The following is a 16,315-nucleotide window of genomic DNA, read 5'->3' on the forward strand; positions in this document are numbered from 1 at the left end:
GGAAGGAAGGAAGGAGAAAAAAAGACAGGGAGGAAGGAAGGAAGAAAGGGTGGGAGGAAGAAAAAAAGGAAGGAAGAAAGGAAGGAAGAAAGGAAGAAAGGAAAATAAGACAGGAAGGAAAGACGGAAGGAAGGAACAAAGGAAGGAAAGAAGAAAAAAAGAAAGAAAGGGAGGAAGGAAGGACAGATGGAAGGAAGGAAGAAATGGTGGGAGGAAGGAACAAATGAAGGAAAGAAGGAAAAAAGAAAGAAAGAAAGAAAGGCAGGAAGGAAGGAAGGGAGGAAAAAAGACAGGAAGGAAAGTGGGCCGGCTTGGACCCCTTGGCGGCCCAGTTCTGGCCCCCGGGCCGCATGTTTGACACCCCTGCATTAAAGTTTGTTACTGTCAACAAATCCCATGAAAAGAGCAAAACTAACAATGAATAGAAGCTACAGTACTAACAAGTGTTTTTAGCTTTTTCCTGTGTGCCAAAAAACTCCATTATTGTTTTTAAAACGATTAAAAACATGTTAATGAACAATGTAAGTGTAGTTTTTATTGATTCAGTCTCTCTCTCTCTCTCTCTAACTCTCTCTCTCTCTCCCCCCACCTTTCTCTCCCCCCCTCTCTAACTCTCTCTCTGTCTCTCTCTCCCCCCCTCTCTAACTCCCTCCCTCTCTCTCTCTCTAACTCTCTCTCTCTCTCTCCCCCCACCTTTCTCTCCCCCCTCTCTAACTCTCTCTCTGTCTCTCTCTCCCCCCTCTCTAACTCCCTCCCTCTCTCTCTCTCTCTCTCCCCCCCTCCCCTCTCTCTCTCTCTCTCTCTCTCTCTCTCTAACTCCCTCTAACTCTCTCTCTCTCTAACTCCCTCTAACTCTCTCTCTCTCTCTCTCTCTCTAACTCCCTCTAACTCTCTCTCTCTCTAACTCCCTCTAACTCTCTCTCTCTCTAACTCCCTCTAACTCTCTCTCTCTAACTCCCTCTAACTCTCTCTCCCCCCCCCTCTCTCTAACTCTCTCTCTAACTCCCCCCCCTCTCCCCCCCCCCCTCGCTCTAACTCTCTCTCCCTCTCTCTTTCACACACACACACACACACACACACTGTCCTGCAGCCAGAAACACACCCCCCCCCCAAACAGAAGCACTACTTCCTCTTCTTTCAGCCACAGTTGCTAAAGACATTTCCCAGCAGTTTGAGGAAATGACTTCTTACTACATATCTGAGAACTGTTTTTAAAGATAGGAGGAAAATAAAGTTAATAGAGTTATCCTATGTTACTAAGTTGTGCAGGAATCCTCCATTCTGTTCCTACTCAAGAAAAATCTATTTTCATGGGATTTGTTTTTAATCGTTTTAGGATTTATAGTATCCAGCATTTTCTGCTTCCAGCTTCTCATATGTAATAATTAGCTGTTTTTCTTTGTTCTATATCATCATGAACTGAATATCTGAAGGTTTTAGACTCAAGTAAACTGAAGACGCTGTGGCCTCTAAGTAACGGTGCATTTTTGATTAATGGAGAAAATAATCATCAGATTAATTAAATGAAAATAATCTAGTTGCAGCTCTAGTTGACAATAAGAAAAATATAGAATATCACCAGTCTTACCTTTTAACAAGGCTTCAGTCAAAAAGCATTTAAATGTCATATTAATATTTTCTTATTTAACATTAGATATTTATACCTGTGGTCTTTATGTAGTGTGAGGAATTTATACAATACATACATTTCTTTTTGGTGCTGTTGTTGTTGTTGTTGTAGGGGCAATGTTAAAGTTTAAAGGAATAGTTTGAGATTTTGGTAAATTCTCTTCTTTCAGAGATGAGAAAACAGTCACCACTCTTGTTAACTGTGCTGTAAATATGAAGCAATGAATATTAGTTTAGCATTAAGACTAAAAGCAGAGGTGAAACAGCTGGCCTGACTCTGTTTAACTAAGGTAACAACAGCATCTACAACTATTTATTAACTGAGAAACAGTCTGGAACACACAACTACCAAATAAAATCACAACTTGTTCTTTTTGCACAGCTTAAACAAAGATAGTTAACTAGATTTGAACTGTGTTTCCAACCTTAAAGTCTGTGTAAAGTAAGAATAAATATGTGTTCTGAGTTTGACATACCACAGAAAAGTGTGTTGTTAACCACCCTGCCAAATTTAAATGATTAAAAAAAATCACCAAATATATGAAATTAGGCTTCAAAGTTGTGTAAAAATCAGCCTCTGAAGCCCCGCCCCCTACCAAGTGTCACCTGTCAATCAAAGTCACCACCTCTACCAGAAACATGGACGCTACGTCTGAGAGCTTTCTGCTGCTAGCTCGGCTGCTAGCTCAGTGGCTAGCTCGGCGGCTAACTCAGCTGCTAGCTCGGTGGCTAACTCGGCGATTAGCTCGGCGGCTAGCTCGGCGGCTAACTCTGCGACTTGTTCGGCTGGTAGCTCGGCTGGTAGCTCGACTACTAGCTCAGTGGCTAGCTCGGCGGCTAGCTCAGCTGCTAGCTTGGCGGCTGTGGTAGTAGTGTGTGCTGAATGTATTTCTACCTCTACAGCAGCAGGGGCGGGTTTATGCTAATCACTAAATCCTGAACACAGAAATGTTGAAACACAGTTTGTGAAGCCTAGCTCCACAATTCAAATCTAAATGGTTGAAATGCTTTTTACACCTTTTTTTAGAAATACATTTATGACCTATTTAATGTGTTTAGAAGAAAATGTCTGAATTCACCTATCACAGTCTTTAATGCTAAGCTAAGCTAACTGGCTCTTAGCTGTAGCTTCATATTTATCCTACAGACATGAGAGTGCTGTCGATCTTCACATCTAACTCTAGAGAAGGAGAATAAGTGAATCCTGAATCCAAACCTTTTATATCAACTCCCAGGTTTGACTGAGGTCACGTCAAGTCCTGGTTCAGTGAATCTGTGAGAGGTTGCACTATTTACACCGGACAAAATTACACACATGCTTCACATATAAGGCTTTTTAAGGCTTTTAAATTGAGAAAATAGGACATTTTTATCAGCAACACATTAATACAAATTCAGAGATTCAGTCTTTTGTACATGGAAGTGTGAAGAAGGTTTGAAGATTTAAGGTTTGAAACAGCATCTAGACCAACAGGACAGGGGATTAAAGTGTGTGTGTGTGTGTGTGTGTGTGTGTGTGTGTGTGTGTGTGTGTTTCAGTGGAAGGAGAATCCCGACGCCGGCAGACCGCCACACCACTGGCTGATGAACTTCAGGACGTCCTGACACTCCGGGCTGTGAGTGGTCTGTGACACAAAACAAACCACCAATCAGACATTAGATTCAACTCACGCTGTCCCTGCTGCAGGAGGAGGGTGGAGGTGTGTGTGTGTGTGTGTGTGTGTGTGTGTGTGTTTTTAATGATGCTGCGCTTGCTCTTAGTCGACTGCTGATTCACACAAAATCGCTGTTGTTCTGAGACGATGATGAAACTCAGTGAAATGAATTTAGCTTCTTGTTAGAGAGACATCAGACAACTTCCTCTCACTCTGTCATCACCCTGTGTGTGTGTGTGTGTGTGTGTGTGTGTGTGTGTGTGTGTGTGTGTGTGTGCGCTCTGTCATAAGCTACTTTTGAGGACACATTTCAGACTGAAGACCAGTTAATTTGGGACAAAAGTCGAGTCTCCAGCTGGGTGAAATCTGCTTGTTAGTGGTTCCTGTTAGTCTGTCTGTGTGTGTGTGTGTGTGTGTGTGTGTGTGTGTGTGTGTACTTTCAGGGATACACACACCAGTTAATTGGGAACAAAAGCTTAGTGTCCCCAATCAGTAAAAAGCTCATGTTATGGTCAGTGATTAAGGTTAATTAAGGTCTGTGTGTTAGATATTTAAATAAATTACATATTGAAATCCAGCCATTGTTGTGTGTGCTTTGCCTTTAAATCAAACTGAAAGTAAAAATAAATGCGTTTAGTTGGAAAATGAACTTGAAATTGATCAAATCCAAAATCATTTCACATAACGACTCATTTAGTTTGATAGAAACTGAATCACAAAGAATTCATAGTCCTCATTTAATCTAGTAAAAGATTCAGATCTCGTCCACAGAGAGACTTAAATACTGTTAAAAAGAAAAGACATGAAGAAGAGAAAAACAGAAATGGCTCAGTATCACATTACGATGGACATCCTCTAGTTATATTAAACTTTGTCACTAATATCTCACAAAAAAGTCCAAAGTGGAAAGTTTTAACTCTCCATTCCTCTCTAACAATGTCGGACAGTGACGAGGAAGCTTTGGCCTAATGTCAATAAAGCTTCAATTCAGGTAAACTTTGCTATGTGTGATATTTTTTTAAATTAGTTCAGACTTCAGACTTTATGGTCGGCACAGGTTACCATGGTTACGTGTCTCCAAACAGCAATGAAGGCTCTCAGAAAGTGAGGCGAAAATTTGAGTTTAGTTCCTCAGAAAAGATCCATCAAAGACACCGTAGTAAACACAACAACATATTATTATTAGTATTAGGGCTGTCAACGTTAACACGTTAATCGCGATTAGATTAATGCAATCCATAACGCGTTAATTTTTTTTAATGGCATTTTAATGTTGCAAGCCTTTTTGTCCCTTCTACTCCCCCGTAGACGGCTCCTCTAGCTGTAGCGCTATGCTTTGAAGTGGCCTCCTGCAGTAAACCTACCGCGCTGATGGAAAGTAAGAGAGCTACTGGACTTTTGAACGGTTTGTTTAAATTTAAAACACTTCCAGACGCTTCAGTTGACAAGTCAAAAGTAAAATGCAACCTGTGTCAAACGGAGTTTAACTACCACCGGAGTACGTGGAGTTTGAGTTAGCACCTCCACGCTAAACACCCAGGTGCAGCCAAGCCAGCCTCAGCTCCACCAAAGGACCATTTTGGAGTGTGGGAGTCGCAGCAGAGCCGTGATTGATTCCCAGTTAAGACACTCTGGTAAGAAATGCTTTACATTATGGGCTTAAAACTGCCTTCAAATGGAAAATAGCAGGATTTTAAACATGCAATTCAAAACGCCATTAATCGCGATTAACTATGGAAATTCTGCGATTAATCGTGATTAAAAAAATTAATCGTTTGACAGCCCTAGTTATTATTATTATCATCATTGTTATTATTATTACCTTCGTGGCCATGAGGAATTTGTTCCAATCTTCTTTGTTGGCGGCTCTTCCCGGAGACGAGAACTCGATCTTATTCCTCAGAACAGGATAACCTGGAGACAGGAACAGAGAGTCAGGGGTTTAACATCTAGTGTGTGTGTGTGTGTATGTGTGTGTGTGTGTGTGTATGTGTGTGTTTATGTGTGTGTGTGTGTGTGTGTGTGTGTGTGTGTGTTACCGGTGAGGACACACGGCAGCGAGCGGATGCCGGTATTGACGGCCACCAGCGAGGCTTCGTACGTGTTCCTCTCGTCCTGCGGCAGAATCTGCTCCAGCCGCTGATCCATGGAAACCATCAACACCCAATCACGGATCGCCTCCCGCTGGGCCACCTGCAACACACACACACACAGGCAAACACACACACACACACACACACACACACACACACACACACACACACACACATACATACGCACACACAATCTGATCTGATCTGTTCGTTTTTTTATATCAGAGATGAAGGTGTTTGGGAGGGTTAGTGTGTGTGTGTGTGTGTGTGTGTGTGTGTGTGTGTGTGTTTTTGGATCTTACGGTGATGCAGAGTTTGGTGGGAACTGGAACTTCAAAGGGAATGTCGGTGTTCAGGAAGTCGGAGTGATCCAGGTTTCCCAGCGTTCCCTCATCGATGGCCTGATTAAAAAAAATCACCAAATATATGAAATTAGGCTTCAAAGTTGTGTAAAAATCAGCCTCTTTCTCTGCTACCAAATGCTGTGGGCGTGGCCGCGGAGTTCGCTGAAGCCCCGCCCCCTACCTAATGTCACCTGTCAATCAAAGTCACCACCTCTACCAGAAACATGGACGCTACGTCTGAGAGCTTTCTGCTGCTAGCTCGGCTGCTAGCTCGGCGGCTAACTCGGCGGCTAGCTTGGCAGCTAGCTCTACAGCTAACTGGCTAACTGTAGACTGTAGTAGTAGTAGTGTGTACTGAATGTATTTATACCTCTACAGCACTGCACATTTTTTAGAAATACATGTATGACCTATTTAATGTGTTCAGAAGAAAATGTCTGAATTCACTTTAAACGGTCTTTAATACAATAAAATCAATTATTATTATTAATATTCTATTCAAAAGCTGGACTCAGCTAGTAAACTCACGTCACACAGGTCCAAGAAGTGGTTGAGAAAGATGAAGGCCATGTTCTCCCAGCCGACTTCCTGCAGGGACGAGATCATGTTACAGACAATGATAATAATAATAATAATAATAATTTAATCAGATATAAAGCTTCATGTTGTCTCAGGAGGAACTGAGGATATTTTAAGGAGGAGAAAGAGGAGTTTGCTGTGATTCACATTCAAGCTTTTTCCTATAATTCCTCCTTATTGTCCCAAATTCAGGCTCAAAACTTTCCAGAACCGGGCCGCCGAGGAGTCCAATCCGGCCCATTTTCCTTCTTTCCTTCCTTCTGTCCTTCTTCCCTTTCTTCTCTCCCTCCCCCTTCTTTCCTTCTTTTCTTCCATCTTTCCTTCCCCCCTTTCTTCCCTCATTCCTTCCTTCCTTCCCTCATTCATTCCTTCCTTCCTTCCTCCCTCCCTTTCTTTCCTTGCAGTCTTCTTTTCGTTCCTTCGTTCCTTTCATCCTTCCTCCCTCCTTCTCTTCCTCCCTTTTCGTCCTTCCTTCCTTCCTTCCTTCCATCTTTCCTCCCTCCCTTTCTTTCCGTCCTGTCTTCATTTCATCCTTCCCTCCCTCGTCTCTTCCTCTCTTTCTTCCCTCCTTCTGTCCTTCCTCCCTTTCTTTCTTCCTTAATCCTGTCTGTCCATCCTTTATTGCTTCCCTCCCTCCTTCCTTTCATCTTTCCTTCCTTCCTCCCTCTCTTCCATCTTTCCTAGCTGTCTACTTTATGTTCCTGTCTTCCTTTCATCCTCCCTTCATGGCCCTTAAAAATGAGTTTGACCCTCCTGCTTTAAAGTTGCACCAACTCTAGAACGTATTTATGGCATTTTACACATCTTAATGAGTATAAAGACTCTTTTAAAAAGGTGTAAAATCAGCTGCGGTTCCTCCTGGACTCACCCTGCAGGCGAGCCCCGCCTCGTAGAAAGCTTTCTCTGCAGGAACCAGCTCAGTGTGACGCAGCAGCGACACCGACAGTCTGGACGCTACGCCGATCTGGAAAAATAAACAGCAGAAGGAGAGAAGAGGCGGCTTTGATTTCAACATTATAATAATAACATGAAAACATCAACCAGGCTCAGATGTGGAGCGATGAGAGTAGTAGTGCAGAAGAAAGTAAAAGAAGAAAAGATTATGTTCAGTTTGATCTCAAAATATACAAACAATAAAAACAGTTTGCTTTAAAGTAGACAAACACACCAGGAAGGAAGAAAGGAAGGAAGGAAGAAAGGAAGGATGGAAGGAAGGAAGGATGGAAGGAAGGAAGGAAAGAAGGAAGGAAGGAAGGATCGAAGGAAGGATGGAAGGAAGGAAGGAAGGAAGGAAGAAGGGAAGGAAGAAAGGAAGGAGGGAAGGAAGGAAGGAAGGAAGGATGGAAGGAAGGAAGGAAGGAGGGAAGGAAGGAAGGAAGAAAGGATGGAAGGATGGAAGGATGGAAGGATGGAAGGAAGGAAGGATGGAAGGAAGGAGGGAAGGAAGAAAAGATGGAAGGAAGGAGGGATAGAAGGAAGGAGGGAAGAAGGGGGAAGGACAGATGGAAGGACAGAAGGAAGAGAGGAAGGAAGGAGAGATGGAAGGAAGGAGGGAAGGATGGAAGGAAGAGAGGAAGGAAGGACAGATGGAAGGAAGGAAGGAAATATGGAAGGAAATATGAAAGGAAGGAAGGATGGAAGGAAAAAAGGGAGAAAGGAGGGAAGAAGGGGGAAGGACAGATAGAAGGACAGAAGGAAGAGAGGAAGGAAGGACAGAGAGGAAGGAAGGAAGGAAAGACAGAAGGAAAGAGAGAAGAAGGGGGAAGGACAGAAGGAAGAAAGCAAGGAAGAGAGGAAACAAACACAGGAAGGAAAGTGGGCCAGATTGGACCCCTCGGTGGCCCGGTTCTGGCCCACAGGCCTCATGTTTAACCCTCCTGTTCTAAAGGACTTCCAAAAGAAACTGTTTCTGTTAATAACTGAATAATAATCTGTATAAATGAATAGTTTTGTGTACCAGCTGCTCGACGCCTCTGGCTGCGGACCTCGTGGCGTAGTAGTGAGCGATCAGCAGCATCTGCTCAAACTCTTCATGAGCTGCAGAGTTCACCTCAGCCGACTTCGACAAGTTCTCACACTGAAAAAAAAAACCGAAACAAGAATAAAATCACTCTAATGTAATCTGATCTGATGTAATCTGATCTAATGTAATCTGATCTGATGTGATTTTACTTTCAGCTCTACATTAGAAGTGACTGTTCAAACTTGTCGGGGTTTTTTTTTTACCAGCTGCAGCAGGAAGTTGCGGAGTTCGGCCCACATGCGGTAAGCCTCATGTCCGTCGGTGTCGGGAAGGTTGATCAGATCCAGGAACAAACGCTTGTAGATGTTGAAGTTCTGAGAGTAAAAAAAAAAAATGGTGAAATGTATTTACTGGTTAGATGTTTTGTCAGATTTGATAATATCTTCCATCCCAATTTTATACATCAGAACACAGTTTATAACTTTATAACTTCATGTTTTTGTTGGTTTATCGTCAAATATAAAATCAGGGAGGCCAAAATGTCCCAAATGAACATCATACTGCATTGAAGAAGGCTTTAAACTAGCGATTGAGACCATAAACACATTTTGAAAACGTTTACTGAGGTTAGAAATCAAGTGAGAAGTTGGTGAATTCTCCATTGACTTGTATAGAGACGGTCGCCCCCTGGTGGCCTTTTGATAGAATGCAGCTCTAAAGTTACTTCCTGGTTGGCCTCATTTCAGAGGACCAGAACTCCCCGCCTGGTTTCCACTGAGTTTAACGAGTAAAAAGTGTGTTTTGTGTGTGCGTGTGTGTGTGTGCGTGTGTATGTGTGTGTGTGTGTGTGTGTGTGTGTGTGTACCTGAGGGTTCGGAGGTGCTCCATGCTGTATGTAGAGCTGCAGGGCCCTCGGAGCGTCGTCCTCTTTGATGAGGTGTGTGGCGTACAGAGCGACGTATTTATGGAGGATCTTAAAGTTCTGACAAGAAACAAACAAACAGGCCTGATGAGACGAACTGAACCAAACAGATACTGAGACTGAAGACTAGTTTTTATAACCAGAACACCTGACTACACCACGACATTTAGAGAAATATTAACAGTCAGGCAGCTTTTACTCAATGACTAGAGCTCAAATGGACAGTTAAGGAGCACATTTCTAACCATTTTAAGGCCTTTGTCTGTCATCTAAACTTCACATTTCACAATTTAAATCATGACAAACCTGTTTAGATGCTGTTTCCAGACATTTCTCCCATTGTCCTCTGTCTGCATACATATCCAGAGCTGCCATGACGTCCACACCCACCAGCTAAACACACACACAGAGGCGAACAAGTTCAAGAAATGGCCTTTCAGTCAGTTAAGTGGCATTTTCAATCGTCATTTTTCTACATTTGCAAAGTGAAAGACTTAAATTATGCAACTTTAACACACTAGAATCTCTAAATTGAGTCAGTTTGAAGTATTTGTATCTTTAACAACCCAACATCATGTTTGGAAATCTTAGTAAACTCTACATAACTAACTCCAAACCAAATTAGAATACAGGGATAAAAAAGAAAACAGAGTGAAAGACACATTTTTCAGTTTCTTTTAGACATGTTTAAGACTTTTTAATGTCCTGTTCAATATAATTCTTTCCTACTAGTGTTTTTTTCTCAACAACATGGATACTTACACTCATAAAACAGCACTATTTTTTCAATAAAATGACTCTTATTGGATGCTGTGTGTAATAAAATGTGTAAATATACGTACAGACTCCACTTTGCCTTGGTTCTTGAGGTGCTCTTTGTACTTCTGGTCCACATAGTCCTCATACCTGCAACAGATCAGAGTAATGAGACACAGAGAGAAGATATTTATAATTTAACATATTTATGAGAGAGTTTAAGAATGTTTAAATAAGGTGGTAGCATATTGAAAATACCCAGAATGTCTCTCTTCTTCTAGTAAGTAAGTAAAGAGTTTATAAAAGTAAAAAATAACATCAAAAAACAATAAAATACACTTTTTAAAACAGCAAAATGTCAGTTTCCTGATCACAAAAATCACAGTTTCCTGGAGGGACTGAGCTCTAATTAGTATGGTGCATTCAAGTGTGTGTGTATATGAGTGTGTGTGTGTGTGTGTGTGTGTGTGTGTGTGTGTGTTATAAAACCTTGGCTCCAGCTCCTTGGCGACTCTCTTGGCTTTGTTCCACTCCTCTCCCTCAATGAAGACATCGATGGCCTCTTTGATCAGGTCCATATTTAAGTAGAGCTCAGCGGCCTTGAAACACACGACATCAGAGAAACCGGACAAATTAAAAACACTTATATGGTTCCTTTTTATTTATCAAGGCCAAGGTAGAGTGTGTGTGAGTGTGTGTGTGTCTGTAATAAGCTCATTCTGTGGACAAATCTCAGACTTAGGACCAGTTAATTGGGGTAGGCTTGTGTAATTGGGGACAAAAGCCGTGTCCACAATTGGTAAAAGGCAGATTTTTGGGTCGGTGCTTGAGATTAAAGTCAGGATAAGTCTCCAGAGAATTAATGTAAGTCTGTATGCCTGATGTGCTGTGTATGTGTGTGTGTGTGTGTTCACCCACAGCGTTGTACTTCCTCAGCTTTGTGAGGCGAGGTCCGACCACCCGGATAACCTCCACCGGTCGCTCTCCACTGAGGAACTTGATGGCCAACTCTGCTGCCTGCAAACAGATATAGACACAAAATGTACATGTGAAATACTACAGCTGCAGAAATCAGTCCATCTGATGTTTAACAGTGTATATAAATGTTAAAAGAAATAGGAGTTAGAGATAGAGATATTGGGGGATATAGAGTAATGTTGGGTGCCAGTAGTGTAATTTGTAGATTAGAATACAGATTTGACTCTTATGTCCTCAAATACAGGAGTACTGGAGCCTAAATATATGTTTATGTCTTTTTTTTCCAAAGGTGTTCAACATTCACATTCTGTCTTAAATAGGGATGTCCCGATATGACTTTTTCACTTACGATACGATACCGATATTGTAGCCTTGAGTATTGGCCGATACCGATATCAATACGATACGATATAGGCACGAATCATACATATATTTATTCCTTATTTTGTTGTGTGGAATGTTAGAAAAGGCTTGATAAAGTGATGTTACTGTTACTGATGTTGTAGTGATATAACAGAAAACAATAGTCAGCAACAGTAGGTATAGGAAAAACTGACCCATTTATTATTAACCAATTGGTTACATACATTTTAACCTTCAACATAAGAGTATTACCTCAACAAATCCAATAAAAACAAAATGTTATATTTAAAGTGCAAAATAACCACTGGTTACCAACATCATTATACAATTGAATAGAATAAATTAAATTTTAAAGTGCAAACAATTCAAGTTCACTCCAGTTATTTTTTTTACTGTCAGCATATGTTGGAAACAACTGTGGGCAGGGACAAAAACAACAACAACAACACAATATTGTCCACTGTCCAACTGCTCTAAGTTAAGAGTTCACACAGCTCCAGTTTCACTGACTGACTGTGCCCAAAACAATGTAGTAATTACTCTTAGTCTTCACTGAAGAATAGAGTGTAAACACAATAAACATATCACTCTAATAACAAGAGCATAAAACAAATAATAATCAGTCAGTGCTGACTACCCTTACTCCTCCTCCTCCTCCTCCACTTTCTGCAGTCCGAGCATAATGTGGAGATTTTTTTTTTCACGCGAAAATCCTCATGTTCTTTTTTGTGGTGTTTTTTCAAATGTGCGATGAGGTTGGTTGTATTGAACCTTCCCGGTTCTGTCCCTCCACGGGACACTTGCACCTGACAAATGTTGCATTTAGCTGCAACGTCTTTGTCCGAGTTTACAGTAAAATACTTCCACACAGCCGACATCACTACACCTTGCTGCAGGCACACACGTTGTCGTTGTTGTGATCACGTGGGCTGTGCATGCTGGATCAGAGACGCTCTTCTTCCGCGGCCGGCACCAACGTTAATTAAGGGGCATTACCGCTACCTACTGTGTTGGAGTGTGATCAAACCAGAGTCACCATTATTATAGAAGTGCTGGAGCGGTAAATGGACAGCTTATATCGGAGCGTTTATATCGGAGATTTTAGATTCAGTCCGATAAAATCCGATATTCACTTTTTTGGCTGATATCGGACTGATTTCCGATATCAATATCGGATCGGGACATCCCTAGTCTTAAAGTCCCCCTTTGCTCAAAAATGTGTTTTTCTTCTTGTTCCTACAGTTGGACGATGTATTAGTTGTTATATATGGACAAAAAAAAGAAGCATAATGTGTTATAAGTTACTGGTACAAGCAGAGGTTGTATGATAGCTCCATCTATCTGTGCTTTAGTCTATGATCCACACATCAGCAGCTGAGTGGACTGAAATCTAATGTGCATATTAAAGCTCCCTGCAGAGTGGAAACATATTGATTCCTGTTGACCCTGTGACTTCTCCTCCAACGCCACTCGGAGACCCAAACATTCAATTTTTTAAATGAGCCTTTGTTTCCTTTCTTTCTCTGTCTCTGCTGACTTTATTCAAATCCCCCAATGGAAGGGGGGGGGGGGGGGGAGAAACGCCAAAACCTATTGATCTTTACAACCCTGTGACCTTTCCTTTAGCTCCACTTCGGATCAACCATTCAGAGTTCAAATGATCAATAACACACATATCGGCCGCGTAGCTTCGGGGCTCGAAGCAGAAGTAAATGTATTGACGTCGGTGACACTTTGACCTTTTTCTTACCGACACCATCAGAGAAACGCTGGCTACCATTATGTTTCTATTTTGTCACAGATATAATTTACAACGTGAAGGTAACGGCTAATTGGTGAGATTAGATTTTTTAGCTTTTACATTTCTGTTGAGGTTAAATTCAGCCTGTTTAGTGTTTATTAGATGTTTTGTTTCCCATTTAATTTGTTTCTGTGAGGCTTGTTTTGGATTGTAAACAACTATTTAACCCTCCTGTTGTCCTCATGTCAAGGAAGGACAGGAGGAAGGAAGGAAATGAGTAAGGAGGGAGGGAGGGAGGGAGGAAGGAAGGAAGGAATGAAGGAAAGGAGGAGGGAGGGAGGGAGGAAAAGAGGAAGGACGGAAGGAAGCAAGGAAGGATGGAAGGAAGTGGGGAAAGAAGTATGGAAGGAGGAGGGAGCAAAGAAAGAGGGAAGGAGGGGAAGAACAAAGGAAAAAATAAAGAAAGAGGGAGGAAGGAAGGGAAGAAGGAACAGTCAAAAGAGATGGGGTCAATTTGACCCGGGAGGACGAGAGGAGGGTTAAAGGATTGTCATGCAAATCTGGCGCCATCATGTGGTTGAGACTTAACCCTTTATAGGACACTCATTGAAAGGAAGGGAGGAAGGAAGGATGGAAGGAAGGAAGGAAGGAAGGATGGAAGGAAGGAAGGAAGGTAGGGGGGAGGAAAGAAAGAGAGAAGGAAGGAGGGAGGAAGGGAAGAAAGAAGGAAGGAAGGAAGAAGAAAGGGGGATTGAGGAAGGAAAGAAGGAAGGGAGGAGAGAATGAGGGAGGGAGGAAGAACAGATGGAAGTAAGGAAAGGAAGGAAGGAAGAAGAAAGGGGGATTGAGGAAGGAAAGAAGGAAGGGAGGAGAGAATGAGGGAGGGAGGAAGAACAGATGGAAGTAAGGAAAGGAAGGAAGGAAGGACGGACGGAGGAAGGAAAGAAGGAAGGGAGGAGAGAAGGAGGGAGGGAGGAAGGACAGATGGAAGAAAGGAAGGAAAGGAAGGAAGGATGGAGGAAATAAGGAACGAGGGAGGGAGAAAGGAAAAGAGGAAGGGAAGAAAGAAGGTAGGGAGGAAGGAAAGGAAAGAAGGAAGGAAGGCAGGAAGGAAGGAAGGAAGGAAGGATATTTTGGGATATTTACAGAAGTTACCAAATATAATTATTTGCCCAATAAAGGGTTAAGATTAAAATTGAAACATCTCTAAAACTATTATATGTTATTAAGCTTTTTAATATATTGTGACATTTTTATCTGCATCTCTGTTGTTATAGTTGTAGTTAGTGTTCTAGGTTTGTGGCTTAATTTATGACCTTGTCCTCTGCATACCATGTCGTCACCTCCCTTGTATTCCTAGTGTGTCGCCACTTTTTGTTGTATGTATCTGTACAGCTGTACTTGGGTACTGTTTGCCCCTCTAACCAACCCTTCCTTTCACAGCCCCCCCCATCCCCCTCCCCCTCAAGAAGCTGGTGCATCTAGTCAGGCCATCATTGAAAATAAGAACCTGTTCTTAATTGATTCGCCTGGTTAAATAAAGGTTTAAAAAAAATAAATAAATAAAAAGATGGATGGTAAGTTACTTCCGCGTTGGCCTCATTTCGGAGGACCAGAACTCCCCGCCTGGTTAAACCAGATTTTACAGCAGTGTGTTTCAGAGTTGAATGTGATCTTATGAAGCTGCTTTTTTGGATTGAAACAAGAAGCTAAATTATTTATAATAATATTTATAATAAAAACTTATAATAATTTTCTATAAACATACTTTCTATAGATTAGTTTGGTGAATATACATAGTGTGAAATATAATGTTACATATCGTCACTGTGTGGTATTCATGCTGGATGGACCGGGTGTAAATCTTTTAAACAAACAGAAGGAAGTCAAATTTTTACCTTCATCCAGCATTTCTCCATCAGGGCTGTATTTGAGTCTTCCTTCACCTTCAGGTAACACTCCACAGCCCGAGCGTATTCACCAGACTGCTCCCACTCTCGGGCCTGTTCCAGCAGACCCTCCACACCACTGAGCCCAAGAACACACACACACACACACACACACACACACACACACACACACACACACACACACACACACACACACACACACACACACACACACACACACACACACACACACACACAAATAAGACCAACATTTAATATCTCTCAGATTAATTGTCCTGTTATGAGTATCCTCTCTTATTAATCCATCTCTCTTTTGACTGTTCCTTCTTTCCTTCCTTCCTCATTCCTGCCTTCCTTCCTCCTCCCTTCCTGCTTTGCTTCCTTCCTGCCTTCCTTCTTTCCTCCCTTCCTGCTTTGCTTGCTTCCTTCCTTCCTTCCTTCCACCTTTCCTCCCTTCCTGCTTTGCTTCCTTCCTTCCTTCCTTCTTTCCTCCCTTCCTGCTTTGCTTCCTTCCTTCCTTCTTTGCTTCCTTCCTGCCTTCCTTCCTCCTCCCTTCCTGCTTTGCTTCCTTCCTTCCTGCCTTCCTTCTTTCCTCCCTTCCTGCTTTGCTTGCTTCCTTCCTTCCTGCCTTCCTTCCGTCTTTCCTCCTTATCTTCGTTCCTTCCGTCTTTCCTCCCTTCCTCTTTGCTTGCTTCCTTCCTTCCTTCTATCTCCCCTCCCTTCCTCCTCCCATCCTGCTTTGCTTCTTTCCTTCCTAACGTCTTTCCTCCCTCCCTTCCTCCCTTCCATCTTTCCTCCCTTCCTGCTTCGCTTCCTTCCTTTCTTCCTCCTGTCCTTCCTTGACCTGAGGACAACATGAGGCTTATACATCTCTCTCGTGTCCAATTTCCACATAATTCATCCTATTTAATCTCTTTGAATATTTATTTCTTCCACCTCCTTCTTTAGTTCTCGATTTTCTATTTAATTATCTCACATTTCACATCATTTCATGTAACATGTAGAATTAAGCTGCAAAAAGGCATTCAACTAAATTTCTATCATGGCTTATAGACGCCTGAAAGAAAACGGGAAGCTTTGCACTTAGCTGGAGTCTGAGTTTCTTTCATTCTTCCCCTCCTTCCCTCTTTCTTTGCTCCCTCCTCCTTCCATACTTCTTTCCTTCCTTCCTTCCTTCCTTCCTTCCTCATTCCTGCCTTCCTTCCTCCTCCCTTCCTGCTTCGCTTGCTTGCTTCCTTCCTTCCTCCTCCCTTCCTGCTTTGCTTGCTTCCTTCCTTCCTTCCATCTTTCGTCCCTTCCTCCTCCCTTTCTACTTTGCTTCCTTCCTTCCTTCCTTCCTTCCTTCCATCTTTCATCTCTTCCTCCTCCCTTTCTACTTTGCT

The 16,315-nt window shown here is 42.2% G+C and overlaps 1 protein-coding gene across 1 annotated transcript in view; it reads right to left on the bottom strand.

Moving 5' to 3' along the window:
* Positions 1 to 3,155: 3,155 nt before the first annotated feature.
* ift172 (intraflagellar transport 172) overlaps positions 3,156 to 16,315 on the bottom strand; it is a 60,551-nt gene continuing 47,391 nt past the window's right edge. The window contains 14 exon segments of the mRNA XM_053337440.1: positions 3,156 to 3,254; positions 5,107 to 5,198; positions 5,324 to 5,477; positions 5,680 to 5,778; positions 6,250 to 6,309; positions 7,169 to 7,264; positions 8,258 to 8,377; positions 8,527 to 8,637; positions 9,129 to 9,245; positions 9,492 to 9,578; positions 10,028 to 10,091; positions 10,431 to 10,540; positions 10,860 to 10,958; positions 14,922 to 15,051. Of these exon segments, the coding sequence (XP_053193415.1) occupies positions 3,165 to 3,254; positions 5,107 to 5,198; positions 5,324 to 5,477; positions 5,680 to 5,778; positions 6,250 to 6,309; positions 7,169 to 7,264; positions 8,258 to 8,377; positions 8,527 to 8,637; positions 9,129 to 9,245; positions 9,492 to 9,578; positions 10,028 to 10,091; positions 10,431 to 10,540; positions 10,860 to 10,958; positions 14,922 to 15,051 (1,429 nt within the window). The 3' untranslated portion in view covers positions 3,156 to 3,164.

This window comes from Scomber japonicus, chromosome 17, assembly GCF_027409825.1.
Source record: "Scomber japonicus isolate fScoJap1 chromosome 17, fScoJap1.pri, whole genome shotgun sequence".
NCBI classification, from domain to species: domain Eukaryota; kingdom Metazoa; phylum Chordata; class Actinopteri; order Scombriformes; family Scombridae; genus Scomber; species Scomber japonicus.